Genomic DNA, 25,800 nt, shown 5'->3' on the forward strand with positions numbered 1-25,800 from the left:
TGCAATTATCTGGGCGGTCTGATGATTCGAATCCGACTGCGGGATACTCAGTGCATCAGTTACGGGGGCATCAGCTATATAGCGTTGAATGAATCTGGCTGTTGGAAGAACGCAGCGATCGGTTCGGCTCCGGAAGCCCGAAAACTGAATAGTCTGCCGGCCTATGACCATGAAAATCGGCCGATAAAGTTATAAAACGGCGTTGCTCCATGCCGCCTAATTGTGACCAGGTATTGTCGATTATATCCCTGGCCATTTCCCTTCTTGCTACAGCCCCTGGCAGAGCAGGCATATGTAGACCATAAAGCCCATAGCCCAGCCCAACCCAACCCGCAAATAAGTGGGGTTTTGGGCCTGGCCTCGGGCCCACCGATGGGCTTTGGGCCCGGGGTAAAAATGAAGGATTCGTGATCAATTTCCGGAACTCCATGGGTGGTGAAGAAATAGTGTAGGTATCTCACAATCGAGCTAAATAAGCTAAATAAGTTATAGATAAGGTTAGCGCCAGCGCTAAAACCCGGAGATCCGGAGACTCCTGTACACGCCCTGTATCAAAATTACCACTCACTTGGCCCACTTGATCCTAGTCAAAGTCGGCTTTTTGCTCTCCCTCTCTCTCTCTCTCACACACAGAGAGGGAGAGAGACACTCTCTTTGCGCTTCTCACCTCTCATGGCAGCACCCTCAAATTGATACCTATCGCGCTTTCCCAATGGCTACCATCCTCCGACGGTTTCACTTGCATCCCCGACGACTTAGTCGCGCTAGAAAGACCCAATCCCCTTGTATTCATCTCGCTGCTACTCAGGAATGATTCAGCCGGACCCTTCGCCTATTAAGCTGGACAACAGCGGCACCGGCCCCTTGCGGGTCCCTGGTTTCAATGATGTACCCCTGTTCTATGAGCATTCAAAACACAATCGCTTTGCACATGGAATTGCCGATTGGAGACAAATTCCCCAGTTGTTTCTACGAGAGCTTTCAATGCTGCAGTTTATGTCATATGTCACAGAACAGCCGATCTGGGAAAACAAGCCCGAGGACCCGCAGACACTGGGAGAATGGCATCAGCACGCCGTTTCGGTCTTTGATCTCGATGAACCCTCATGGCAGTGGTGTGTAAAGGAGCTGCGAGACAAAGCGGCTGATTTCAAACGCACGGGCTATGTTGCTGTGTTTGATGCGGACTCATGAATCATCAAGTCTCAAGTTCATGACGATCTTCTCAAAGAGCTTCGCGAATCCATGTCGCCACTCTTTTCGCAATCGAGATCCAGTTCGTCTTCTGCCTCGGGTGATACTCCTAGGAGTGATTCTGAAAGTCCGGTTTGGCATGTGGTTGACCCCTTTATGTATCCTCTCGTTTATGGCCGCAGTCGAGTCCTTACCGACGGGGGCACAGTTGATCTGGAGAGACCTGAGTCCTGGAGACCATTGGAGTCTCAGATTGCTCTGATTCCTGAAAAACCTACCGACAGACACTACGAGATGCAGCTCAAAGAGAGAAGAGAAAGAGACGTGAAGGATCGCCGGCATCATGGAAAGCGAAGATACTGGTCCAATGTCTTTCAATGTCTTCCCTGTGAGGTTGCTTTGAACAAACAAGGAGGCGCTAAAATCACCTCCTATGTCAATGGTGTGCATCCAAAGGGGCATATACAAAGTACTCGAGGGGCTCATTTCGGCCGCCATACAACCGTGGAACGAAATGATTATCTTTGGAGATCAAGGTCGGACACCAATGCGAATCAGGGCTTATGACTTTGAAGTGGAAGGCTTCAAATGGTATCCCGAGATATATTATTACCTGAACAACGTGAGGAGGAGACGAACAGCACCAATCACAGAAGAATGGTCTGAGGTTCAATCCCGAGTAAGAGAATATCTTAATCGCCCCGAGCACGAGAAGCGATACCGCGTATGGCCTGACTCTGGGTACCACGATCTTCGCGCTAGCATGCAGCCATGGCAATGGAATTCTTTCGAAGAACTGGAACAATTGGTCCTCGCAAAGGGTAAGCGCTTGTTTGCCGTGAGAGGCGTTGAACCGGGGATCTCCTTCACATACGATGAATGGAAGACTGGCGAAAATACAGGCCGCGCAATCAAGCCCAAATGGACTGAGCCTGATGAACCTCCCAAAATTCCCGATCCAGATCACCAGTACTACTCTGTATCTCTTCAAGATCAGTTTGAGGGCCTGCAGATCATAGTTCGAGTGTCAACTATTGAGCTCACCCCAGAAAAGCCTTTGTGTGGTGGTGATTCCCATCACACCGTTGCTGGCATTCCAAATGAGCATATCGTTTCTACAGCCACATGCTACTTGGATGCACAACATCAAAGATGCAAAGGTTTCATTCCAGGGAGAGACGAAGATCAATAGCTATGATTACAATATCGCGTACTTTGAGGTCATGGATCGACTTTTTGATGTTCCTGAGTGGCCATGGGAGAGCGATGATCCTTGTTCCCCGGATGCTCTACAGACCATGGGATCTATCCCGATTTCACGGAATGGGCAGTTTCTTGCTTGGCCAAATACACTACGATCTAAGGCCGAGTCTTTCAGTCTCGCAGATCCATTGCAGCCGGGGCACCTTCGAATGGCGACTTTGTGGTTGGTAGACCCACATTATCGAATCTGCTCAACTCAAAATGTGCCTCCCCAGGACCCAAACTGGGTTAACGCATTGCAATCAATGGAGAATGTACGGAAGGATGATTCAATAATATTTTCGCAGGCAGTTGAGGCTCGAAACCAAATGAGGCAGGAGAGAGACAAAATAAGAACGGAGTTTCTTCAATGCGGACATATGCAGCACACATATTCGGAAGAGCATCTTATTTGAATGCAGCCGAACTCAAGAGATTGTTGCTAGCAGCTAAAAGACGCAGTGTTTACTATGCCGGAACTCCATATGTATAAAAGAATATACCACACAGGACAGATTTAGGTAGGTGAGGAGACAAGGCTTGCATTTCCCTGAAACTGACTTACCAGTACCTTACGGCCGTAAAATCGCGAATACGAGAGGCTTATGGCAGTGCAAGACTCAGTGACAGTCACTCCGAGTCCGAATCGTATTGACAAGATCAAGAGGCATCTCCGTTTACGGCCGTGGGGTTTAATGTTTTTCTCGTCAACTACCTAGGTAGTTGAATGAAATCCCCAGCCAGTTAATTAGACATCGGAGTTTATTTTTATTTTACGTGGTGTACTAACAGTACTATGTACCTAGATAGCGCCAAGACATTCTATAGTTCATCTTACGGCCGTAACCAACCTTGGAAGTTCGGATATGTAGGCTCCATCAATACAGCCCCCGTTGTCTATTCACACCTTGCCGCATTTGGTATTCATTTTGCGACAGGTGCATATTCAACAGGCTTGGCTTGCTCAGCATTATACCCTATAAACCCTCTGTCTTCTTGATTATACTGCTCTCTAGATTGAATTATTTTTCCGAACAAAACAATCGGTATATATTGTATTCCTTTTGACTATTATCTGCAACAGATCCATACTTCAAAGACGACATGGTCATCCCTACCCGCCCCCCAGCAAATGCGTTTGTCAAAGTGGCTCGCCGAATTTACAACCCCATCGGCTTTACAAAAGGCTACAATTTTGTCCTCTGTAAGATATCCAGTCTATAATCATGTTACATGATATTGATTTCCATAAATGTCATCTTCGCAGGTGCTATAGTGGGCTTCTGCCTTGCTCGTCTTCAATTTCTTGCCTTTAATGGCATTTTCTGCAACATGCAAAGCACAACTGGCAGTGCAGCTCCCGGTGAATGCTACTGGTATTCAATGCCACGGTACCGCATTGGAATCACCCTCCACCTCGCCGGCATTCTTCCCGCAGGACTCCTCGTCGTCTTCCAGTTTATGCCCGCAATCCGTCACAAATACCTCATCTACCATCGAGTGGCTGGTTATCTCATTATCCTGCTGGTATTCATCTCCATTGCCGGTGCTCTGATGATAACAGATCATTCTTTCGGTGGCCACATCGCAACACAAACTGCAGTCGGGTCACTTGCAATCGCCTCCACCTTCGGCATCATCAACGCATATTATAATATCAAGCGGCTGCAAATTGACCAGCATCGCGCATGGATGCTTCGAGTCTGGTTCTGTATGGCCAGTATTATTACACTGCGCATTATCCAGGCCCTCTCCGCTGTTATTATCTCTATGTATCCATCGGGTTGGTACGAGATTATGCCATGTGCTGAGCTCTTGTACATAGCAAACTCGACCCATATGCCCCTCGAAACAGTCTACTCAACATATCCGGTCTGCTCACCTGGTAACTCAAGCCTGACAGTTGACGGCCAGGTTATCGTGAAAGCCAACTATAATGGTAATCCAGAGCAGAGTGATGCGGCGCTGGATATAGGCTTCCCAATGGCTATATGGCTCGCGTTGGTTATACATGCTGTTGGAATTGAGCTCTATCTTCGATTGACACCAAAGGAGGCTGAGAGGTTGAGTAACGTGAGTTATAAGAGGCAACTGGCGGCTGGAATGAAAAACCCGGGGAGTGCAGGGCTCGTGCCGGAAAAATTGGGGGACATGGATCTTTGGGAGCCGCAGCTAAGGCACAGAGAGGACAGTTCGGAGACAGCACGGATGGAAGATGAGACGAAGTAAAAGAGTTGTTGTAAGTAATTGAAAAGTGGTAGAGATCTTGCATGATTCTATAAATCTTCTGAGTGCACCAACACGCTTCATCCGTGTTTCCAACCTACCCATACATACGTATGTAGTTAGTCTTAGGATACCCGGCATAAGAAAAAGGCCTCAGTAAAGCCTATCAGAAGTCAGAACCTTAAACTAACCCTAGAATCTCCCAACTAAACTATTTCAATGAATTTTTCAGCTTTGATCCATATTTGACTTCGATATAATTCGGAGGTACATGCTATCTCTTGAATGGGGGGGGAAATATTTCGCCCAAGTGGTACAAGTACGAGAATATGATATAAAATAAATACAGACAATCATTAGCCGATTAATATAATCGTAACTGTTTCATTCAACGCTGAGAAAGCATCTATGGATGAACTTCTAGCGAAACATGTCGTTAAAGAATATCTATCTAAGCAAAATATATATGACTAGAAAAGCCACGCAAGACTTTTCCTGTAAACCTTCTTCCAGCCAGATAAGTTCTGTTCCTCAATGGCTATCATAGCCACATATTCGGCCTCTTCGCGGTCAATTTCGGCCTTGCCAGTCCAGATATCGGCATTGTGGGGCTTGATAATTTCAGTCCTCTTCCAGAGCTTCCACCCAGCAAATGCCATGACATAGAGGGGGATTCCGATGTATGAAGTAATAAAGGTCTTGTAGTCGAAGTTGCCGTATGTCTCCGGGTTGTGAATAAACACACCGAAGCTGCGGGTGAAGACCACCAAGACACAGAAAAAGAGGGAAACGCAGGAACCGATGATTCCCAGGGGAGCCTTGTAGGCCAGTGTTGCCTCGTCGACACCCTGTGCACGTCGGGCGCGAATGAAGAAGATGTGAGTAATCAAGAGGGAGATCCATGTCAACACTATGATAGCGGGTCAGTATACTGGACAAACGGGGAGTTATTTTGGTGAGAGTGGAGAGAAGGGAACATACATCCGAAGATTGACACCATATCGGTGAAGTATCCGAAGACATCCTTGGAGCCACTGGAAACACTCATAAAGGCGAGCAAGCAGAAAGAAGCCGACAGTGCCAGAGCATAGATTGGGACACCAGCTCGGTTGGTGCGAGCAAAGATTTTAGGGGCTTTATGCTCGCGGGCGAGACCGTACAGAGTGCGAGTCGCAATGTACAGATCAGAGTTGGCGGCGGAAAACACAAAGACCAGGATGCAGCCGTTAATGATGTGGGGAAGAGCCGCGACTTGCTTCATTGCCACCACGAAAGGTGAGGCGGCGGCAGAGCTCTTGGCCTTGGTCGCGAAGACCAGATCCGGAGAGTTGTATGGAACCAGCATACCGAGGAAGAGTACGCTGAGAATGTAGAACACGATGATTCGCCAGAAGGTGAGCTTGATGGCTTTGGGGATGGTCTTCCGGGGGTTCTGAGCCTCTCCGACAGTCACACCAATAAGTTCGGTACCTGTTGAAAAGGAAAATTAGAAGGTGAAATGAAGCAATATCAATCACAGAATGTCCATACCGAGGTACGCAAAGGTGGCCTGCACCATGGTCGACCAGAATGCAAGGAATTTGCCAAGGGAACCACCGGTATATTTAGTAGCGAAGGCGCCAGGTTCCTTCCAGTAACGGAAACCTCTCCTGTCATGGTCGGGGCCACCGCCAAGTGCAAAGATTAAAGAGCACAGAATAAGTCCCAGAATGACAATGACCTTGAAGGATGAGAGCCAGAACTCGAGTTCACCGAAAATCTTGACGCCGAAGTAATTGATGACGATAATTGCTACCATGAAGATGGCAATCCAAACACCAGGGTTGACATTCTCTGCTGATGTTTTCGGCCAATAGGTAATGACTAAAGCGGCGGCGGTGAGTTGTGTAGGTGGTAGAATAATATATTTGAGGTAGTAGCTAAGAGAGGATTAGAATTTTGAGTTGATATTAGCTTGGGAATTGTACTCACCACCATCCGAGGGTAAATCCGAGAGCAGGGTCACAGAAACGGCCAGCGTAACCAGTGAAACCGGAAGACAATGGTAGCCAAGCAGCCATTTCACCCAGTCCACACATGACCGTCCAAACGACGAATCCCATAAAACAGTATGCAATAAGCAAGGATCCAGGCTGATAGGGAATGATTAGTTAATTGAAAAGATAAGCCCTTGGGATGAATATCACATACTCCGGCTCTGAAATTTCAAATTACAGTCAGTAGGGTTTCACAAAACGATTGGATCAGAAAAACTCACGTCAAAGCACTGCCTGTACCAACAACCAATCCAGTACCGATGGCACCACCGATGGCAATCATAGAAATGTGACGAGACTTGAGCTCTCTGTGAAGCTGAACAGGCTCATCCAGTTCACTTTCTTTAAAATCCCCCGAGTTGTCAACATAGTCGGGTTGCGCCTCAAGGGCGTTAATCTCGTCCGGGTGACCCATCTTGCTGTAGTCCGAATCGAGAATTCGAAGATGAAAAGAATCAGACAAAGACAGCGGGGGCCACGGGGATTAAATGGACCAGCCCAGCACACAGTATTTTTTAAGCGAATTCCGGGGTCACATTTTACGGTTATCTATGTATCTCCTGTGTCGCCCCTTCCGGTGGAGACCAAATCCTGGAGAGGCCATGTGGGGTTATGTCAGGTTCACGATCCAGTATTTTCTTTATGTAATTTTTTCCTCTGAGAAGTGGATAAAAAGTCAATTTGCGGATATATTTCGGGGCCTTTGGGGCAATAACGGATCTTATTGGTCTTACCTTTTTCTCCAACTCATTCCCCCGCAATATCTTCCCCCACAGAATAGAATACATGACAGCAAGAAACTGTTTCCCCCATTGTATGTGTATATATGTGTTTGTATTTTTTTAGAGTTGTTCCTAGGCCCGCTGAGGAAGCCCTGTATAAACCTTGGAAAGGTTAGCATAGCCTCTCTCCCAATATATGGTCCGGTGAAGGCGCCAAGTGCGCCAACATTGGGTGGTGGTGTTGGTGTGCTTGGCATCCTTGGCACTCTTGGCACGCTTACCCACGGGATAAGAAAATGTCGACAACGGAGTAAATGATAGCGAGATCTATATACCCGTGGACCGGCCCACATGCTCAATCCTTTATCAGTCCTGCCATGTTTCACTCATTTTCCATATACGTACCTGCCTAGAAAGTTGGAAGATAAAAGGCATATTACTAATTTTACAAAACAATCTACCTAGGTGACTTTCGAACTGCCTAATAATATACTCAAAAGCCAAACGCGGGAAGTGAGGTTAGTCTGTTCGGGCTAGGCTTTCCGAGGTCAGTAAAATTCCTCCACAAGTGTTTAGTAATAGATAGATATCACCAACCTGAGAGGCTCCTCGAGCCATGATAAGGAGTCTTGGCCAAATACAACATAATAACCCCTAATAAGGCAGATTTAGAGTCTGCGAGTTTGATTCGTATGAGATCTATAATAAGGAGGCTGCTAACTTGGTAAACGGGCAGATGGTTAAGATTCTAGAAATACATTATTTGAGGGGAAAAGGTTACCACCGCATATTTACGCTTTTATAACATTTTATAACATTGGAAGGCGCGCACTGAGTTACGGCTCAGCAAACAGAGTTTTTAGTAGCCTATCTGAGCGCAAAGATTTCTCTTTTTACTTTGGGAGGCAAACACTAAAAGGAAATTAAAATTAAAATTAGTTAAATAAACTCTACTCCGTACCCACTTACACAAAGTCCACGGGCCCTTATCAGTACGGATTACGGTTTGTTCGAGATAGTGCACGATAGTGCACGATAGTGCACGGACGGTAGATCAACTCCTTCCCGAGGTCGGGCCTTGGCTTAAACGACTAGAACTTCCAAAATTGCTTCCAACATATCTATCTTCGCAACATTCCGAGTCATCAAACAAAATCCCGAGGCCGTGCACGACGCCTTTCCAATAACATTTGCGCCCCGTTTAACGGGTAGTGGTTAGCATTGAAATTAAACTTTCTATTCGAGTAACTTGGAACTGCACATGTGGCTTTCAAACGTAAAATTCTCTAGTTTTAGTTAGGATTCTTAATTAACTTCCTATTTTGGGGTTCACTATCCCCTTAACAGTCTTAAGAACCTTAGTAGGTTAGATATTTCGGTTTCGGTTCAAAGCCGGGACATATACTTAGACCTCTTTTCGTTTCTAATGGAACTCGGCTCGGACTTGGAGATATCATAACCAGAAAGCGTTACGCAGACACACTTGAGGCTATTGCTGATTAAGGGCTAGATGCTTTCTATACCGGTCCTATTGCAGAGACTATAATCAACGCTATCTAGGCTACAAATAGAACTATGACGCTAGATGATTTGAGTAGCTATTCGGTGCCCATCCGGAATGTTTCGCAGATTGACTATCGCAGCTTCAAGGTCACCAGTACAACGGCTCCATCAAGTGGAATTGTCGCCATGAGTGTTCTTAAGGCATTGAACACTTATGACAACTTCTTCGCCCCGGACAACGTGAATCTTAGCACCCACAGAATGGATGAAGCGATTCCATTTGGTTATGGAGAGGTAGGTGGATGCTATATTTTCGTATTCCAATCCGCTTGGCTGACTTGTGACAGCGAGCCAACCTAGGCGATCCTTCGTTTGTTAAAGAGATGGGCCAATACCAAGAGGACATGCTGAAGCAGTCTACTATAGATGCAATCCGCGGGAAGATCTCGGATTTCCACACTCTCAACGTATCTGCATATGACCCACCCTGATAGGAAGTTATTCTTCATCACAGGAGCAGCGGGAGGAAGCCGAATTGTTACAACTACCATCCAGAATGTCCACGTGGTTGATGAAGGACTTCCTGCTGTGGAGACCCTTGCTCGTCCTCACCTTCATGATCAACTGGTGTCAAATCAAGTTCTTTTTCGAGTATGGCTACGACAATTCCACTGTCAAGTACATGAAGCAACGTGGGCATAATGTGATCCGGACTGATCCTCGCTTGCCTGACTGGAGTGAGGCCCAGGCTATCCGGTTGCTACAAAACGGGACTTTTGAGGCGGCTGGGGAGCCCAGACAGTCAGACGATGGTGGCTTTGCGATATAATGTCAGGTTCCTCATATTTAAAATTCAGTTCCTTATTTGCTTTTTTAAAGATGAAAAAAAGAAGAGGTGATTCCCAGCGGTACACGACCCAGATGATCATCCGACCGCGAACTTTGGTTCCAAGGGGGATCGAACCCAGGCATGTGCCTTGTTAAGGTGGCAACCTTGCAAGTTTGTCAAATGTTGCTTGCTCTTAACTACTGCACTACCCCGGGTTAGTGCCAAGCATAACCTTAATTTTATATAAATCCCCATCCACGCGACCTGATATCAAGGTAAACAGACACATTCAGCCAGCCTAAAGCATATTTATGTATACCATTTCTTTATTTTCTCATCTAAATTAATATTAATCTTGAAGCTAAAAAAAATGAAGGAGGTGGTGATTCCCAGCGGTACACGACCCAGATGATCATCCGACCACGAACTTTGGTTCCAAGGGGAATCGAACCCAGGCCTGTGTCTAGTCAAGAGCAACCTTGCAAGTTTGACATTGCTCTTAACTACTGCACTACCCGTGTTATTGCCTGGCATAACCTGATTTTTATATAAATCCCCACCGGCCCCACTATACTAGGTGACTTGCATAAATGGCCCACATCCTAGATTTCTATATCTATATTTGGCATTTCCTTTTTCCAATATTATATTTTAACATAGTAGGAAAAAAAAAAGGGAAAAAGAAGAGGGATTCCCAGCGGTACATGACCCAGATGACCATCCGACCACGAACTTTGGTTCCAAGGGGAGAAGAGAGGGCGTGTTTCTGCAACCAGCAGAATGTTAGCTGAACGTGAGGCGCACATTAGAGCAGAGGAATGAGTCACTGGACAACCTTCGACTTGGGAACATGTATACGAGCTCATGCGATGCAACGCCCGCTCGTGTCCGCATAAGTCTGACTGGTGTTGGGAGGACCCGAAGGACAAGAAACACTACAAGCTCAGGACCCCGTATCTAGAACGACTTATTGACTATGTCGATGAGGGTGGCATCCTAGATGGTTATGGCGATGTTCCCAGTGATATTCGTCGAGACCTTACCCTGGAAAGCTAGGCAGGAAGAAAGCCGAAAAAAGTTGACGGGTCAACAGCAGGGCTTCCATATCCTCCAACAATTGTCAATGTTTTACCAGCACAAAATGGCAATGCGCCCGTGATTACTTCATCCCTACCTAGGCCCTTATCTGAGGAGCGGCTGATAATTGCCGGGCCTCGTGAATCAGCTGTGAGAGAATACTGCAGATCGCTGGAATCACGTGCTACTGAAGACTCTTACAAAGCTGATTTCCGTAAGATTTGCCAGGTAACTTTGGAGAATCATCTAGATCTTGAAATGATCCTCGGGGAACCCGATTCTGGCTTCTTCGTCCAGCGAGGGATTCGCATTGGGACTGCCCGTCGCTTTCTACGTGACATAAACGAATGGGCCGCTGCGATGAAATCAAATAAACTTCTTTGACGTGGCCGCTGACTAAAATCTCAGCTGTATCGAATTGAGTTCATGATGTTTTCTTTACAGTACACTCGGCGTGGATGGTTCCACTGAGGGTTCACTGGTATTCTCATATGTTGTGGCATGATGTACGTTGAATTCAAGTATTTCATAGCTTGGGTTTAGATTGTTGAATCGATATAAATTTAGGACTAATGCTACTTCAAATACATGCGACTACAGGGTGTGGAGAATAGGGCTTCTCGTCCGGTTAGTCGTACTTAAGCCACCCGCCGAACGGCCATACTTGCTAGTCGTTTGGTCTGGCCTTGCTGGGAAACAACCAGTTGCCGCTTTGCTGTCACGTGGCTTAGGGTGAGAAAGATGAGTACGCAACGGAAGGGTGTTACCTACATGAGAATCAGCCTGGTCGGGCGATCACCTTTCTTGCTAGTCTAGCCGAAGGGAAGAAATAGACATTGGGTGGATGGTGTACATGGTACCAGCCAAGATTCCCTAGGCAAAGTCCGGAATTTCAAAAAGAAAACCCCTGTTAAAGGTGCCAAAGTTCGGTGAAGAAATAGACATGTTGTGCATTGAATGAGAGTAGCTAGTTTTATGTACTAGAATTGCAGCAAATGGCTCACCATATGATCCAAATGATCCATATGGAATCTTAGTAAATCCGAAAAGTGTATGAATCACGTCATTGTAGCTCCCTCACGTTCCAGCTCGAATAATCTTGTAGGCTCATTCTTGCCGATATTCGCGAGGTTATCATGTAGCTCAGGCCCATTCAAGAGACTTCCAGTAGTCCGCAATTGGTTTCGGGCCCCAAGTCAATTTGTCGGCTTTGCTGGCGAGAACTTGGAGCCTCACGTATTGAGACCCTTTGAAGACGTAGTATTCGCCGTGTACCTTAGCGTTAGGAACTGGAACAGCGGCATCGATCGAATCAAACCCGGCCTGCGTCAGGCCTGGCCACTCGTCGGCAAGCTTGGAAGGGCCGTAAATGATCTTGTCATTTGCAACGTCGATCCGTACGTAGTGCGTTCCTCTAAAGAAATACACTTGATTCGCGAGGTCGGGTACGACGAGTGCGGCGTCAATCGTGTCAAAAGGTGTGTTTGCGAGGCTCTTCCATTTGTCGGTAATCTTTAGTGGCCCTTCAACAATGGTATCCTTTTTTCCCGGCTGAAACTGGACACGAGCCACGCGTGCACCAAAGAAGAAGTAGAATTCAGTGGTGGTCCCATGGACAGGAAATGCAGCTTCCACTCGGCCAAAACCAGCATTGGAAAGAGCTGGCCAGTGGTCGACGATTGGCTTTGGGCCAAATGTGATCTTCTCATCGGAACCGTACGAGGCCCATTTGATACGAGCGTAACGCCGACCAGAAAAGAAGTATCCCTCTTGAATATCCTCCTGGAGTATCACAGCATCGACCATTTTGAAAGATTGACCGCTGAATGTATGTCCAAAGTAGAAGGTATTGAAAGTAGAAAAGTTTGTTGGAACCAGAGGGATGATCTTCCGTTGGGAATAATGTTGCTTCAGATATTGACATTCTACATTAGTGAGGGGATGATTGCGATATTTATATGCTTGTATGATGTGGACCTAGCTTGCCGATGTGTAGAAATTTCTGAATCATTCACCATCCTGAGAATCCCAGATGCATAATGTGTGGTTGAGTTCAACCCTTGCTGCCTGCTGTGCTACGGAAGCCAACCAAGTAGCCTCGAGGTGCATATTTTGATCCTACTAGCAAGATCTTAACATCTCCTTCAACATTTGCCGCTGAAAACCTGATTGAAGGCCAATTGCGTGACACATCAAAATCCATCTTGCCAGCTTCCAAGAAATTGAGTATGTACTATGTGCACACATTGCATACGCTGCACTTTGTCATCGGTGTGATTGCGTGGCCCTGCACTAGTATGATAACCGGAGTTGAATCAGTGCTCGATGTAGGCTAGGCTTGAACAGTGCATTTAGGGAGTCTACAGCGGTTTGGACTATATTCCTTTTATTCTGCTCGCAACATACACCAAGTTGATAGACATGAGCGAGATATAGATGACTCGATGCTGTGGATATTTTCCCCACGTTTCTCGGTGCAAACTCCATCACAGATGTTATGGCTCCTCACGTAATAAAATTTAGGCATCAGTGCAGGAGGCAGGTGATTACAGTACTAGACAATTCCGGAAATGTATCGTTGTGGGGAGATCTTGCATATTACTCAAAACACCGTAAGTGCAGCGCAGTACTGCATAACTTGCAAGCTTTGTGCAACACTGCAACTGGAGCAAGATATGCGAGACTTTCACATATGATTGTTCAGATTCTAAGACGTAAATACCAGCTTGTAACTATTAAGCGAAGCAAGGCACGGCTAAGGGTATAATCCTAAGGTATCGGACAAGGTCTAGGGTTGAGTGAGCCTTCATAGGTTTCGTACGGAGGCCTCTGCATGGTGCGATCTTACTGTAGTCCTCAATTAGAGGACTGCGGACTGGACCGCACGGTCTTGCGGTCTCGAATTTTGAGGTTGAGACCGCATCACAGTGAACCGCAATTGCATAATTCTACCAAGATCTTCCCTTTTCGGCTACATAAACTGATGATTCATCTCTTTTGTATAACGTGCTTACCGCTCACGTCGGCCACCCACTACGTCACAACTTGAAGATCAGTTGCCTGGGCCCGTGTACGATTCGGGTAAGAAGAAGTCAGATGGTTTTCATATCCCGTGGCTGTCAGGTCGTGCGCGGCACCGTCCGCATCGGGCCGGGCCGCACAACCACGGCGGATTCACTTTGGTCTCCCCATCGGGGATTAAACCGAACAACACAAGAAGGTATGAATCCATCGCCCCAACGGCCTGGAGAAGACCGTCGCCCAGATCGGCTCACTGAGGGTGCGTTAGTACAGTGCTTCCCGACACTGGTTGTCACCACCTACACTCTTCGATTGTTTCTCCGATCCGAATGCCAAGACACACTAATCTATGTTAGGAATTTATCCCGAGGTTTCCTGTCAGTTGACGTATCCACAGGACATCGCGTATGTATTTAGTAATATCGACACTTCTGACACCCCATCCTTAGACATATCATAACTCCATCTTGCAGCTGGTGATGGATGCTTGGACTCCCGGCACCAATATTCACGATGACGTCATATAATGGCACGACTCAAAACCGTGGCTGGCTGCGCTCAGCCAGCCAGCGCGAAAGGCCGAATTAACCTTTTGGATCGGCAAGCTAACCAGCTTACAACTCATAGTTGTAGATCATTTATCTATCCAATCGATAGCTTTACATATCGATTGAGAAACAGGTAAGACGTCTAGGGTGAGATATTTTCGACCATCTGGAGCAAAAAATCCCTTGGCCCGTCACAAAAAATGCAATAGAATTGTTACAGTGTGACCTACGGTGTTCCAATATGAACGAAATCCACAGAGGACTCCCATATACTCTGGCAGGCGTTACTTTACGGTCTGTGTCAGTATGTGCAGCATGAGATCGACATGAGCGTGACCACCCATATGAACTATCGAGAAGAGTGTTGCAGTACACAGTAACCAAGAATATTGGCTAATTTTTGATGCAGGGGAAAGTCCCAGTTGAAGCAGAGCTTAGCATAATGGCAGGTGACAATGACGCATCCAACCCATACAAGAGGTAGGAACTTACAGGTCAAAGTCCATAATATAGATGAAAAAACGAACACCTCCAATTTGAGAGTAGCGGCCAAGAGTGCAGCCACATGTTGATCGACAAATAATGTTAGTGGAAAATGGTTGCTGAGAATGTCCAATCAGCATCATCATCCTGCATTAAGTTATTTAGCAATTTTGTCGATATCGCATCTCCCTTGGTATGTCATAGGCCATTGTAATGTAGGTCTTCCATGGCCAAGGTTTATAGAGTAGTGTTTCACCTCCGTTATAACAAAATCCCATTCCAGCGCCCCTCGAGGACGTCACAAGTCGAGATATATAGACCTTAAACTAATTCAAACGAGGGATAAGAATAATCTCGCTATATCGCTTCACTCGTAAAGTAGATATGGTCCAGCTAATAGTATAACAGGTATGTACTGTAATGTACCCGAGTAGGTCTTTTGATTCATCTGCAGCATAATAATGAGCGCATAGTGTCTCGGAATCAGGGAGGGAATATATTAGCTAACTATGATAAACATAATAGAGCAGGAAAACACGTTCTAAGCATTTGAGAAGCTATGAATACCTACGCCTTACGAAGTAAGTCCCAGGGGACCATCACATTTTGTTTCTACTGTGTCACTGAATACTTTCCTTTATACCCGCACTATCTACTCAAATCTATTATTATTACCGACATTATCATCATGAGGGCTATAGGTTAGCTATCGTCCTTGACAGCCCTTATGGTCGCCATTGCCCAAGGAGAAAGTATTTAGGAGTTCGCCTCCCTCTGTCCCTCTCAGAACCTTCAATCTGTTTTATCGGGCGGAACCGCGTTCAGATACTACTGTTATGGCGGGACTGACGACTACTATCACTCATTGGGTGGCTTAGAGACTCCAGATGAGTGTGCACGGGAATGCCTTAAATCCGAGCTCTGTACTAGCGCAATTTGGAATGCCAAAATCCAACGGTGCTATCTGACAGAAACCATAGAGATACCAGAAATTGATGCTGAGAAATATACCTGGAGTATTTATATGCTACGCGGAGAGTCTGGTACAGACGAGCGGGATGGCGAAATCGTTATACCTGTTTGTCCCATAGGCTATCATTTCTCTTTTGGCCGGTACGTCGAATAAGAGACAACTATCTGCCCCGACTGTAGTACCGATCCAGAGAAAATTTGTTGCGAGCAAGAGAAGGAGACCTATATGATTAACCAAAAGCAGTGCTAGGGTGAGAAGGCTAGTTGTAATTCCTAGAACGATATCTGCAATACTCAGATGATAGTCTGCGAAGCGGAAAAGACAGCCTGCGAGACCGAGGAATCAACTTACGACAATCAACGAATACGGTGTACAGCCGACAAGGAGGCCCTTAAAATCAGAAATAAGTAGTTGGAGAAAAGCCTGGATACCTGCAATACCGCTCTCCGGGCGGCAACTAAGCCACCTCCCCCTCCCCCTACCTGTATGTGCTCCCAGTATCCTATACTTTATCTCTCTATCTTTTGTCCTCCATCGAAATATCTCTGGAGGATATCAGTTACTGAATTATTAATATAGGCCTAGGTGCGGCGAATGGACAGATTAGAATTTCAAACTCTACTGCTACCACCGTAAGCAGTTACTCTTCGTTTTCCTTGCCTTATGATATCTAATAAGAAATACAGATATCGAAAGCGGTTACTTTATGTAGTTATCGACTCCCACCTTCGCTGCTTAGCTCCAAGCATGCGCTAGCCGTAGCGCTTGCACCACTTTTGACTGGTACCCTGTCAGAGGCAGCTCACGGAATGTATATTATCTAAAAGATAGAAATCACCAGGGGACCCTCAGAACTCAATCTAGCTTATATGCTGCGATTCTAGTCTAGAGTGGTCACTACACTTTGGGGATAGCTTTCCTTTAGTAGTTGTTTACGATGCTTGGTAGATTCCTAGACAACATTTTACTACATCTACCTCCATAACCTTAATTTTATATAAATCCCCATCAACCGAAACCAGTAGGTTTCCCCTGAATATTAGTTGGTATAATAGGTAAATAGCTTTAAAGGTTCCCCGTATTTAAAATGCATTTCCTTATTTGCTTTCATTTATGGCCTATTTCACATCCAGGTTGTGGTATGTTGGTGTCTACATTTTGGAATTTGTATCCTGTGAATATTATGTGTATACATTTCTAACATTTGGCCTGCACTATGAAATATACACTGAGTGCTCAGTGAGGAGGACCCTGAGCACATAAAGCGGCAACACCCCAATTGGGAAAATCGGGACTGCCTAAACTCCGACACGTAGAGCAATATATGAAATACCTTAACATAACTAAATGAAATCTGATAGGTCTTTCTATGAGTTATTAGGCCTTCTAGAGCACCGTGAAATGACTGATGGGATGGAATAAGATCCCAGGAGCTCAACTGCTCACAGTAACGAGGCAGGTGTTTATGTCTTTTTGAGCGCAATGCTGGATTTGAGATAGAGTTAGAATATTTAATAACACATTTGAGCCAGGGGTTGGATGCTTCAGCCATGGGAACTATTATTAGAACAAAATCTTGGAAGTACATATCTCGGATGTGTAAATGTGTGATAAAACAAATAAGATGCATCACGATCAAGGGTTTTTTTTTTTGATAGCGTTGAGGATACCTCATTAACCGGAAATGTGATGCTAGCAGGCATGTCTCTGCCCGAATACACTCAATTAAATAACATGAAAGGCAAAATAGGGAGATTGGAGGAGTGAAGATGGCCAAACACCGGATTGCCTAGGGTATATCATCGACAAAAAATCATCATCTAGCGCTCTGCCAGATAATATTAAGATAAAGATAATACCCTTTCATCGACTCTTTCCAGATTCCGGCAACTCGTGGAGAGTATCTTTGTAGCTAGGTAGCTCTGACACCGAACCTCGACCGTCTAACTCACTCAGTACTCCCGGGGACTGAAGAGACTCGTGCTGCAACATTGATGCCGGGGACTGAAGAGACTCATGCTGCAACATCGATGATTCGGTCATGGGCATCTGCGCTTGAGGTGATTGCTTCTGTGGGCGACGACGCATGAAATACCAAAGCAAGGCGAGAATGATAGCTAACCCGGCAACACCACCAACCACACCACCTGCGATGGCGCCAGTATTTGAACCGGAGGAGCTACTCGATGTTGGAGAGCCGCTAGATGTTGGAGAGCTGCTCGATGTTGTGGTGCTGGTTGCTGTCGGTGAGCTGCTCGATATCACAGAGCTGCTCGGTGTTGGGGTCGTGCCTGGTTATGTCAGAATTGGGCGCATGTCGAGTAAGCAGGATTTGAAACTTACCAAGTGAAACTAGGCTTACTGACGTCCTACTCTCCTCCTCAAGATCTTGTTTTGTCCCACAACCAACACCCCCCTGAGTCTTATTATACCCGTATTGGTCCTGTTCACAACAGAAAAATCCGCCATCATAGTTTCGATAAAGATCCCAGGTTGCGTCGGCACAATGTTCTGCGTTACTGATTTCCTTTTTGCAGTCTCCTTCATCCGGACAACACATCCCTGTGTTTGAATTGGTGCAAGTGTCGTTGGTGGGGCAGCATCGGTACAACTGTTCAGATGTTATAGGATCCTTCCCTGCGTTGGTCTGGCATTCTCCTCTAAGGCAGCTGCCATTTCTGCGTACGGCGAATCCGAATGGGGGGCCATATTTACCCATGATAGGAAAGAAAGAAATGAAATACCAAACAAACGTTGATTAAGAAGAGTAGAAGTTGTGCGTGATATGTATTAACCAAAGGCGAGGAACATAGGACAGAAGGAGGAAATGACTAGTTTAGAAAATGTTGGAATTTAAATGCCAACCGAAGCGAGAAAACCAAACAGAAGAGGAAAGCTGGTGAAACCCAGGGGATTTTCTTGAGGGACCCTGCACTCTAACGGACCCTGCACTCAGGGCTATATCGGGGCCGCCTTGGCGTTCATTATCGTCGCGGAATCAGTCTTGGCGAGGCTGGTTTCCAAGGCAAACCATAACAGATAACCTTCTAGTCCAGGCTACCAAAGGTAGTGTGTGCATTGTGCATTCTTTCAAGATGACCGCCTTTGTTCGGGAATTCAATACGCGCGAATGTCATCGTGGATACCTAACGCTTTCTTCATTGTGAAGGGCGGAAGGTAGACCGGGGGACAAAGCTCCTGGGGCAGTGGGCCCGCTTGGGCACGGCCACCCGTGCAGCAGAACAAGGCAAAGATCAACAATGAAGGTCAAATTAAGGGAAAAAAAAAGACAAAAGAGCAATTCGGAAACTTATCAAATGGACTGAATAGGCAGAGCCAGCTCTCTATAAAAAAGTAAAAGAACAAATACTATGTAATGCCAAATAAATTTCCATCCTTGAAGTTGAAAAAGAGTAGTTTGCGGCTAAAAAGTAATAGGGCGGGAACGAGCGTTGACCGCGGGAAGGCACGAGGTTGACAGCGCAGGGGTGAAGTCTAGTTCAAAAGGGCATTCGGGTGTTCTGCAGAGTACAGGTACCTACTCGTATAGCACCCTTAGTCATTCTATGGTCCTGCCCAGGTGCCGAGGTGCCTAGGTGATATTGGCGCTCGACTTACACAGTTGTCCCCGCCCCGTTTCTACTATTTCTACTAGCGACTAAAATGACGCCGAGAAGGGCTCCCCTTTAGCATCCCCTTTAGCCAAGGGTTGGGTTGGGCTTTGGGCTTTGTGGGCCGGTGCGGAAGTCTAGAGCTGTTCGCCTGACGCTGCGTCAGTAAGGATGCCCGTAAACACATGCGACGAGTAATTTCTGTCGCTTCTGTTCCTAAAAATAGTATTCTAATCTTGGAGAAGTTCCTCGCAGGTGTATTCCCAGCCAAGCGCAGAGTAATAACAGGATTAAGTTCTAGCGAGCAACCTAAGCTTTCTCTGCTCGCTCCTCACGTTGCTCCGTCCCTGTTATAGATATCGGCTGGGAATTCTCCTTCTCCTTCTGATTCATCGCCCGCCAAATAATAAACATGAAGAAAAGTATGAGTATATAAAAAGTTAGGGATCGATAATAGCGACATGAATCCACATCACAAAATTGACGGCAGATAGGATACAACACCACGAGAGGAGATGCGAAAAGACAAAGCGTGACGCTATTGAACACGGGATTAGAGACGCGAAACAGGTGTTTGACTAGAAATGGAGACGTGCAAGACCGGATGATGATAGTACCCTATCTTTTGTAACATGAGCTCCGGAAAACCAAAAAGAGGGACAGGGTGTTCGTCCATTGTATTAGATACAGAAGGGGGAACAGAGATTTCGCTCATAACGAAGTTGAGATGCACAGAAGAGTCGAAATGAAGTCAAATTCCACCTGGGCAAGATTACAGTGACTGGACATAAGTTTCTACACCCCTAGCCCCACACCTCTATGATATAATATTCTGCCAGCCAAAAAGAAATCACATATTATAACTATCTTTAATAATAGTAGCATATAATAAAAGCATTCGTTTTTAAGGTCTAGGAATGAAGAATACACCGTTTGTTCGCGAAAAATCAGCGTTAGCCCCAAATCCCGAAGTATCCGCTGATATGTACCTGGCCCGTCTCTCGGGTGCGAATTCCCACGCGCACATCTACGCTGCACATCCTACTATATTCTATTCGCATGCCTTTTTCCATCAGATTTGTTTTGCGACGGTATTGTTCTTGCCGTATCAATTTTCTTTTCGAAGTGACCTCCTTGGACCTGGTATCCTTGATAGCGGCCATTAAGCGCGTTGCTTTGATATCTGGGGTATTTTGGGGGGTAGAGAAACCTGTATAAAAAAAAAAAGATAGCAGGGATTCTTATAAAAGCCCAGGAGTCTTCAGTAACCCTAGGGGTATTGCAGCAGCCTATATAACCGCCTATAAAGCGGCGGCACCCCGATTGGGAAGTTCACATCCGCGGCCTAAATCCGGTTGATACTGCTATATATGGAGGTTTGTAGCCAGTATATGAAACATTTATTCGAGTTCTTTTAAATGGATATTCTGACAGGTAAAAAAAGGGGGAACAGACCAATCAAAGTGAGAGTAAAAACAAAATATCAGACCCTGAAGCTTGATATTGATATACAAAGTAAAAAAGACACATAAAAACTCCACGGCGGTCAGGTTGAGTCACTTAAGTTTACCATGCACTATGACCGAAGAGGCAAAAAAACAGTCCACCATATCATTGGTTTTGGAGATTAACGGCGGTACCACATGCGTGTGATTCTAGTGTGTCTCATCTTCTTCTGCAGCTGGAAGATACCGTACATCAGTGCCTCGGAAGTGGGTGGGCCTTGGTTTTTGTTAGTCAATTGCAACAGCACAAGCGCGAGGGAAGAGGAAATGCTTACATCCAGGCACGTAGATATCGACCGGAACAACCCGGTCACAGCCCCGCACGACCGAGTAACTGTAGTGGTAGTAGCCACCACCGTTGGCACAACTGCCCATGCTGATAACCCACCGGGGGTCGGGCATTTGATCGTAAACCTGGCGCAGAGCAGGAGCCATCTTGTTTGTCAATGTACCGGCCACAATCATAACATCGGATTGACGCGGAGAAGCACGGAAAATGATTCCGAGACGATCCTGATCGTAACGGGGGGTAGAAAGGTGCATCATCTCCACGGCGCAGCATGCAAGACCGAAGGTCATGGGCCACAAAGAGCTTTGACGAGCCCAATTGGCAATCTGATCAAGGGTGGTCCTGGGTAATATAGGGTCAGCGGAAGTTCAAGGCGCATACTAGATGAAAGCCATAGAGAGCAAACGAACAAGGCATATTGCATAGCACCCTCCTTCTTCTCCTGGCTGGGCAAAGGCACCTCTCGGCGGGCCTTTCCTGACGCGGTCAATTGCTGGGCGGGCGCTGATGGTTGACGCTCGAGCGCTGTCGCTGATTTGATTGACGAGGTCGAGAGGGCCGCGAAGGGTTGGGCACGGGGGATAGAGGCAACGAAACGGGGTCGCGCAGCTGTTTTCTGTTAGTGAATTGATATTGTCGATGAGGCGAAGAAGATCCCTACCGCACAGAGCGCCAGAGATGGCGGGCCTCGCCATCGGAAGCATCTTGAGAAAAGTCTCTTCGGTGGAGAGGAACAAGTAGAATAGAATGTCGTGATCCCGGAGGTGAAAGTGACAAGGTAGTTGCAGCCTTGGCCAGTGGCGACAGGTAATATGGAATTACAAGAGGGCAGAGGTGGCGGGCTCCGGGTAACTGCAAGACAAGGAGAACCCCAAAAAGGTTCCGATTCCAGAGTGGAAGAAGATGATGTATACCGACGGTTTGACAGAGATGATGTAAGCTATTACCTCACAGCTCATTGGCTCAGAAGCTGTATTTTTCAATCGCAGAACCTGGTATGGTAAAAGCGGTGAGCTGCTCGTAAATGGAATTGCCTGTGTGGTCATTGGCTCTTAGCTCCTTTTGCTGCCTCGATGCCTGAACGCGTCTTCTCCATACGTTATGCCGCGGGGGGTTGGAGACAACCACTCCACTGCTGTCTACACTTTGATTGCAAAGTACCCGTCCCTTGAAAGGGCTGCTCAATTACAGAGCATTGTGGACAATATATGGAGAGATAATACCTACCCAAATTAGAACTCTCGCTCGATCACGGTGTCAAGACAAGGGAATCAGTCCCTAAACTCCAAGAGCTCAAGTGATTGCGCCCAGTCCAGATACATTGCCACTTCAAGAGCTATCTCAGAAATGGCTGGTCCCAAGATTGCCTGTATTGGTGTGATTGGGAAAGCAGTACGTATCGCTCTACCAAGTTGTCCCTTTGGAATTGTTCATACTAACCCGATTGCAGGATAACCCTCTTCACATTTCCCTGTTTCCCCCATATTCGGATTCCACTATCGAATTCTCCTTCTTACTGAACTCCTGCCTCGACATTTTCGACATCCGGTGCAAACAAACATCCATTGATCAGGATCTAGGTCTATTACATGCAATTGACGAACGACTTGCGGCCTATGGATGGTTGACGACCACGGGGGTAAAACTATTGATCATTGTGGATTTATTCGGTCAGGAAGAGGCCAGCGCTGGAAAGCAAGCAGGCGCTGCGATTAATGGTTTGAGGGATTCTGATGTGAAGCCGGTGTGTTTTTCCTTGATGCTTAGCGAATGCTTACCTGCCACAAGATCCCAACCCCTAACTATTACATATAGGCATTCCGCGCGTTACAGAGTGCATATATCCAGCTTTTGCAGAATCCATTCTATTCCCCTGACGATCACGTACCGATTCCCGGCAATACAGCTTCTTCTTTGTCCGCCTGCCAGCCAATCTCTAACAAAAAGTTCGTTGCGGATGTTAAACGTATTGGGGAGTCGTGGGCCCCAGGTACTTCTCTATAGGGAGAATGCCAATGTCACACCTTGAGGATACAGATAAACCCCTCGGTCAACCAGTTTCCCCAACTTATATTCGTATTAGACAGCAATAATCTCAACAAACTGTTCGGACATTACCTGGGTATCCATATTATTTCTTTAGTCATTAAACTACAAGAATAGTCGGCCGCTTATGCGGCCTTGTCATGTATTTCTAGTGGTCTCAAGAACCTCGAGCCGCGATATGAGAATGAGAACGAAGAATAATAGTGAGCCGCTTATGCAACCTTGTCATATCTTTTTAGTGGTCTTTTTAACTAGATGCTCTTTTACATGTCTTTTTTAGGTGTATACGAAGGCGGTAAAAAAGGACTTTTCTATGTATAACCTTTGACTTTGGATTTCCACTTCGTATGGTGTATAATGATTCTGAATATAATAGAACAGACAGGAAAAGGATGACTATTTTGTCTCATGCTAATTCGGGTTGGTAGTCTTCAGTTTCGACTTCAGTTTGTTCCAGGGCAACCATGATCTCTGACATTTCACGAGGGTCGCAAACAGCCCACACTCCACCACCTTTGGTGTCAACTCTCCCAACCTCTTTGCCAACCAAATTCCTGCCGACCTTTCCTGGTCCAATTCCGATCCACCGCCTCACCCCTCGTTCCTGATCAAGATAGCGAATGCTATCCCACCACCTCACTGTGTCAGTACACTGTCTTGAAAGGAGATCCTTGATGTCTTCCTCGGACTGGAATGGCAAGGCAGAAACATTTGATACGCATGGAATTGATGCCGGGAATGTGATGTTGATTTTGTCGAGGGCATCTCTCATATAATCCGCAGCTAGCGCCATAGCAGGGCTATGAAACGGGCTGTCACATTTCAGTCTGACAGCCCGTGGGTCGTGGCCTCCAAATTGACGCATTTGGACCAGAAGGATTTTGATTCGGTCAAGACTACCACTTAGCACGATTTGATTTTTCGAGTTGATGTTTGCGACCACCACTCGTTGAGTTGATGGGACACGGTTATCCCTGTCGAGTTCAATGCCCGGTGATTCGGGGCCAATGAATTCCTGAACCGTTCGAAGCAAACCTTCCAGGTGCTCGGGTTCGCAGAGAAGTGCAACCATGCCATAGGTTTCACCTGACTGCTCGGTCAACTGGCGCGTACACTGGGCCATGATTTCAGCCCGACCACGGACTAACTGTAAAGCGTCTCTGAATTCAAGAGAGCCTCCAGCAACCAATGCGGAGAACTCCCCGAGGCTATGTCCAAGTGTAACATCGACCCGAGATTTAATGTTGAATCCGAACTCCTGCTCCAGGATACGAAGTATCAAAACTGAGATTGCCATGACTGCAGGCTGTGCATTTTCCGTTTGGTTGAGTTTGGAGTTGGGGCCATCGGATATAATGCTGGACAGTTTGAACCCGAGGGTGCTATCCATCTCGTCCAAAACCTTAGCCGCGGTGTGGGGGAAGCTTTCAATCCAGGTGTTGGCCATGCCAACCCTTTGGACTCCATGCCCTATTGTGTGTTAGCGGCCATTTCGAGGTTCAGAGGTAAAGGGGGGGTGGGGGCGGCAAACCTGGGAAAAAGAGGGCTGTGTGCAGGTCTCGTCTGAAGGGCAGGACATTAAGGTTCGTCGGTCTCGAAGGTGTAGCCAAAACTTGCGATGCGACATGCACAATGGATCTAAGTCGAAAGTGACCCCTGGGATGCGACAAGCGTGACAGCATCTTCTCTATAGTTGCAGCTCTAAGCAACCCTTTGGGGCCTTGATCTTGACCGTATCAACACAACATATGAGCATGGTGGCTATTTCGTAGTCGCGAGAGTGAGATCCGCTATCCCATGGAGCGAGGGAGAGTTGTATTCAGTCCATGTTAGTGTTTATCAAGGGAGTAGTGAGCTCCGTGTGGGGTTAGATGTGGGATTCACGTGAGCTCCTTTTTTCGGGGTAATCGGCTATGCAAAGATTTCCCCGTATAACCCGTCAACTGTCATGTATACATACAGAGACCTCAATGGAGCTTACACAGTTCTTATATGCTATACTTATTTTATTCATATTCCGAGAGCGATCAATAATATATACACATGTTTACCTACGTACTTTAGCCTCATAGAATATAGCTAAATACCTAATTGAGGTTGGTGTACTAGTGTATGTATTTTATTGGTATTTTCTCTATACCAATTGTTACCCAAGTATGCAGAGCCCCACATTTCAATAAGCAGAATAGGCTCAAATCATGTAAAACATTATTATGAAGTCAATTGAATGGCTATTCATGTAGATTACATAAATCTATAGTATATTTTCATTGTGAATACTCTAAAATGTACACAAATACATAATATATAGGGTATACAATAGTACATGTAACTTACATCTTGATGTACCGACCTGTACAATATGGTTATTACCTCACCGCCTTCGGACAAACATCCTCGATTGTTATTGACCAACCCTATCGCTGCTATCACCGTGCTCCAATTCAAACGCATCTTTTTGGGAGAGCTTTCTCCTCCCTTTATTTTTCTTTTCT

The 25,800-nt window shown here is 46.2% G+C and overlaps 11 protein-coding genes across 11 annotated transcripts; 6 read left to right on the forward strand and 5 right to left on the reverse strand.

The window, feature by feature from the left end:
• Positions 1 to 810: 810 nt before the first annotated feature.
• N7455_005860 (uncharacterized protein) lies at positions 811 to 1,194 on the forward strand (the record flags this gene model as incomplete). Its single annotated transcript, XM_065605140.1, has 1 exon — positions 811 to 1,194. One exon carries the CDS (start codon positions 811 to 813, stop codon positions 1,192 to 1,194), a length of 384 nt encoding a protein of 127 aa, XP_065462040.1.
• Positions 1,195 to 1,708: 514 nt separating this feature from the next.
• N7455_005861 (uncharacterized protein) lies at positions 1,709 to 2,852 on the forward strand (the record flags this gene model as incomplete). Its single annotated transcript, XM_065605141.1, is given in 2 exon segments — positions 1,709 to 2,305; positions 2,316 to 2,852. The coding sequence occupies 2 exon segments, from the start codon at positions 1,709 to 1,711 to the stop codon at positions 2,850 to 2,852; spliced, it is 1,134 nt and encodes a 377-aa protein (XP_065462041.1).
• A 688-nt stretch (positions 2,853 to 3,540) lies between these two features.
• Positions 3,541 to 4,665, forward strand: N7455_005862 (uncharacterized protein; the record flags this gene model as incomplete). Its single annotated transcript, XM_065605142.1, has 2 exons — positions 3,541 to 3,640; positions 3,704 to 4,665. 2 exons carry the CDS (start codon positions 3,541 to 3,543, stop codon positions 4,663 to 4,665), a joined length of 1,062 nt encoding a protein of 353 aa, XP_065462042.1.
• Positions 4,666 to 5,132: 467 nt separating this feature from the next.
• On the reverse strand, positions 5,133 to 7,113 carry N7455_005863 (uncharacterized protein; the record flags this gene model as incomplete). Its single annotated transcript, XM_040956650.2, has 6 exons — positions 5,133 to 5,572; positions 5,644 to 6,132; positions 6,193 to 6,581; positions 6,634 to 6,794; positions 6,853 to 6,859; positions 6,920 to 7,113. The coding sequence occupies 6 exons, from the start codon at positions 7,111 to 7,113 to the stop codon at positions 5,133 to 5,135; spliced, it is 1,680 nt and encodes a 559-aa protein (XP_040812927.2).
• A 1,882-nt stretch (positions 7,114 to 8,995) lies between these two features.
• Positions 8,996 to 9,752, forward strand: N7455_005864 (uncharacterized protein; the record flags this gene model as incomplete). The annotated part of the gene is made up of 3 exons (XM_040956540.2): positions 8,996 to 9,217; positions 9,271 to 9,390; positions 9,438 to 9,752. The coding sequence occupies 3 exons, from the start codon at positions 8,996 to 8,998 to the stop codon at positions 9,750 to 9,752; spliced, it is 657 nt and encodes a 218-aa protein (XP_040813037.2).
• Positions 9,753 to 10,616: 864 nt separating this feature from the next.
• Positions 10,617 to 10,808, forward strand: N7455_005865 (uncharacterized protein; the record flags this gene model as incomplete). Its single annotated transcript, XM_040956556.2, has 1 exon — positions 10,617 to 10,808. One exon carries the CDS (start codon positions 10,617 to 10,619, stop codon positions 10,806 to 10,808), a length of 192 nt encoding a protein of 63 aa, XP_040813042.2.
• Positions 10,809 to 11,972: 1,164 nt separating this feature from the next.
• N7455_005866 (uncharacterized protein) lies at positions 11,973 to 12,635 on the reverse strand (the record flags this gene model as incomplete). Its single annotated transcript, XM_040956566.2, has 1 exon — positions 11,973 to 12,635. The coding sequence occupies one exon, from the start codon at positions 12,633 to 12,635 to the stop codon at positions 11,973 to 11,975; it is 663 nt and encodes a 220-aa protein (XP_040813024.2).
• A 5,082-nt stretch (positions 12,636 to 17,717) lies between these two features.
• Positions 17,718 to 18,573, reverse strand: N7455_005867 (uncharacterized protein; the record flags this gene model as incomplete). The annotated part of the gene is made up of 2 exons (XM_040956619.2): positions 17,718 to 18,145; positions 18,198 to 18,573. The coding sequence occupies 2 exons, from the start codon at positions 18,571 to 18,573 to the stop codon at positions 17,718 to 17,720; spliced, it is 804 nt and encodes a 267-aa protein (XP_040812971.2).
• A 2,519-nt stretch (positions 18,574 to 21,092) lies between these two features.
• N7455_005868 (NuoB/complex I 20 kDa subunit family protein) lies at positions 21,093 to 21,963 on the reverse strand (the record flags this gene model as incomplete). Its single annotated transcript, XM_040956590.2, has 4 exons — positions 21,093 to 21,187; positions 21,246 to 21,601; positions 21,670 to 21,868; positions 21,921 to 21,963. The coding sequence occupies 4 exons, from the start codon at positions 21,961 to 21,963 to the stop codon at positions 21,093 to 21,095; spliced, it is 693 nt and encodes a 230-aa protein (XP_040812872.1).
• Positions 21,964 to 22,606: 643 nt separating this feature from the next.
• On the forward strand, positions 22,607 to 23,263 carry N7455_005869 (uncharacterized protein; the record flags this gene model as incomplete). The annotated part of the gene is made up of 3 exons (XM_040956631.2): positions 22,607 to 22,651; positions 22,710 to 23,003; positions 23,075 to 23,263. 3 exons carry the CDS (start codon positions 22,607 to 22,609, stop codon positions 23,261 to 23,263), a joined length of 528 nt encoding a protein of 175 aa, XP_040812867.1.
• A 391-nt stretch (positions 23,264 to 23,654) lies between these two features.
• N7455_005870 (ACP S-malonyltransferase) lies at positions 23,655 to 25,129 on the reverse strand. Its single transcript, XM_040956586.2, has 2 exons — positions 24,837 to 25,129; positions 23,655 to 24,775 (listed from the first exon to the last, which is right to left on the reverse strand). The coding sequence occupies exons 1-2, from the start codon at positions 24,985 to 24,987 to the stop codon at positions 23,712 to 23,714; spliced, it is 1,215 nt and encodes a 404-aa protein (XP_040812987.2). The 5' UTR covers positions 24,988 to 25,129; the 3' UTR covers positions 23,655 to 23,711.
• Positions 25,130 to 25,800: the final 671 nt, after the last annotated feature.

Source organism: Penicillium solitum (assembly GCF_028829755.1).
Source record: "Penicillium solitum strain IBT 25940 chromosome Unknown utg000003l_segment0_segment0, whole genome shotgun sequence".
Taxonomy (NCBI): Eukaryota; Fungi; Ascomycota; class Eurotiomycetes; order Eurotiales; family Aspergillaceae; genus Penicillium; species Penicillium solitum.

Coding starts and splice junctions, on each gene's coding strand:
- N7455_005870 (XM_040956586.2), bottom strand. CDS start 24,987: ATGCTGTCACGCTTGTCGCATCCCAGGGGTCACTTTCGACTTAGATCC. Junction 24,776..24,836: donor CACAGCCCTCTTTTTCCCAG/GTTTGCCGCCCC, acceptor AACACACAATAG/GGCATGGAGTCCAAAGGGTT.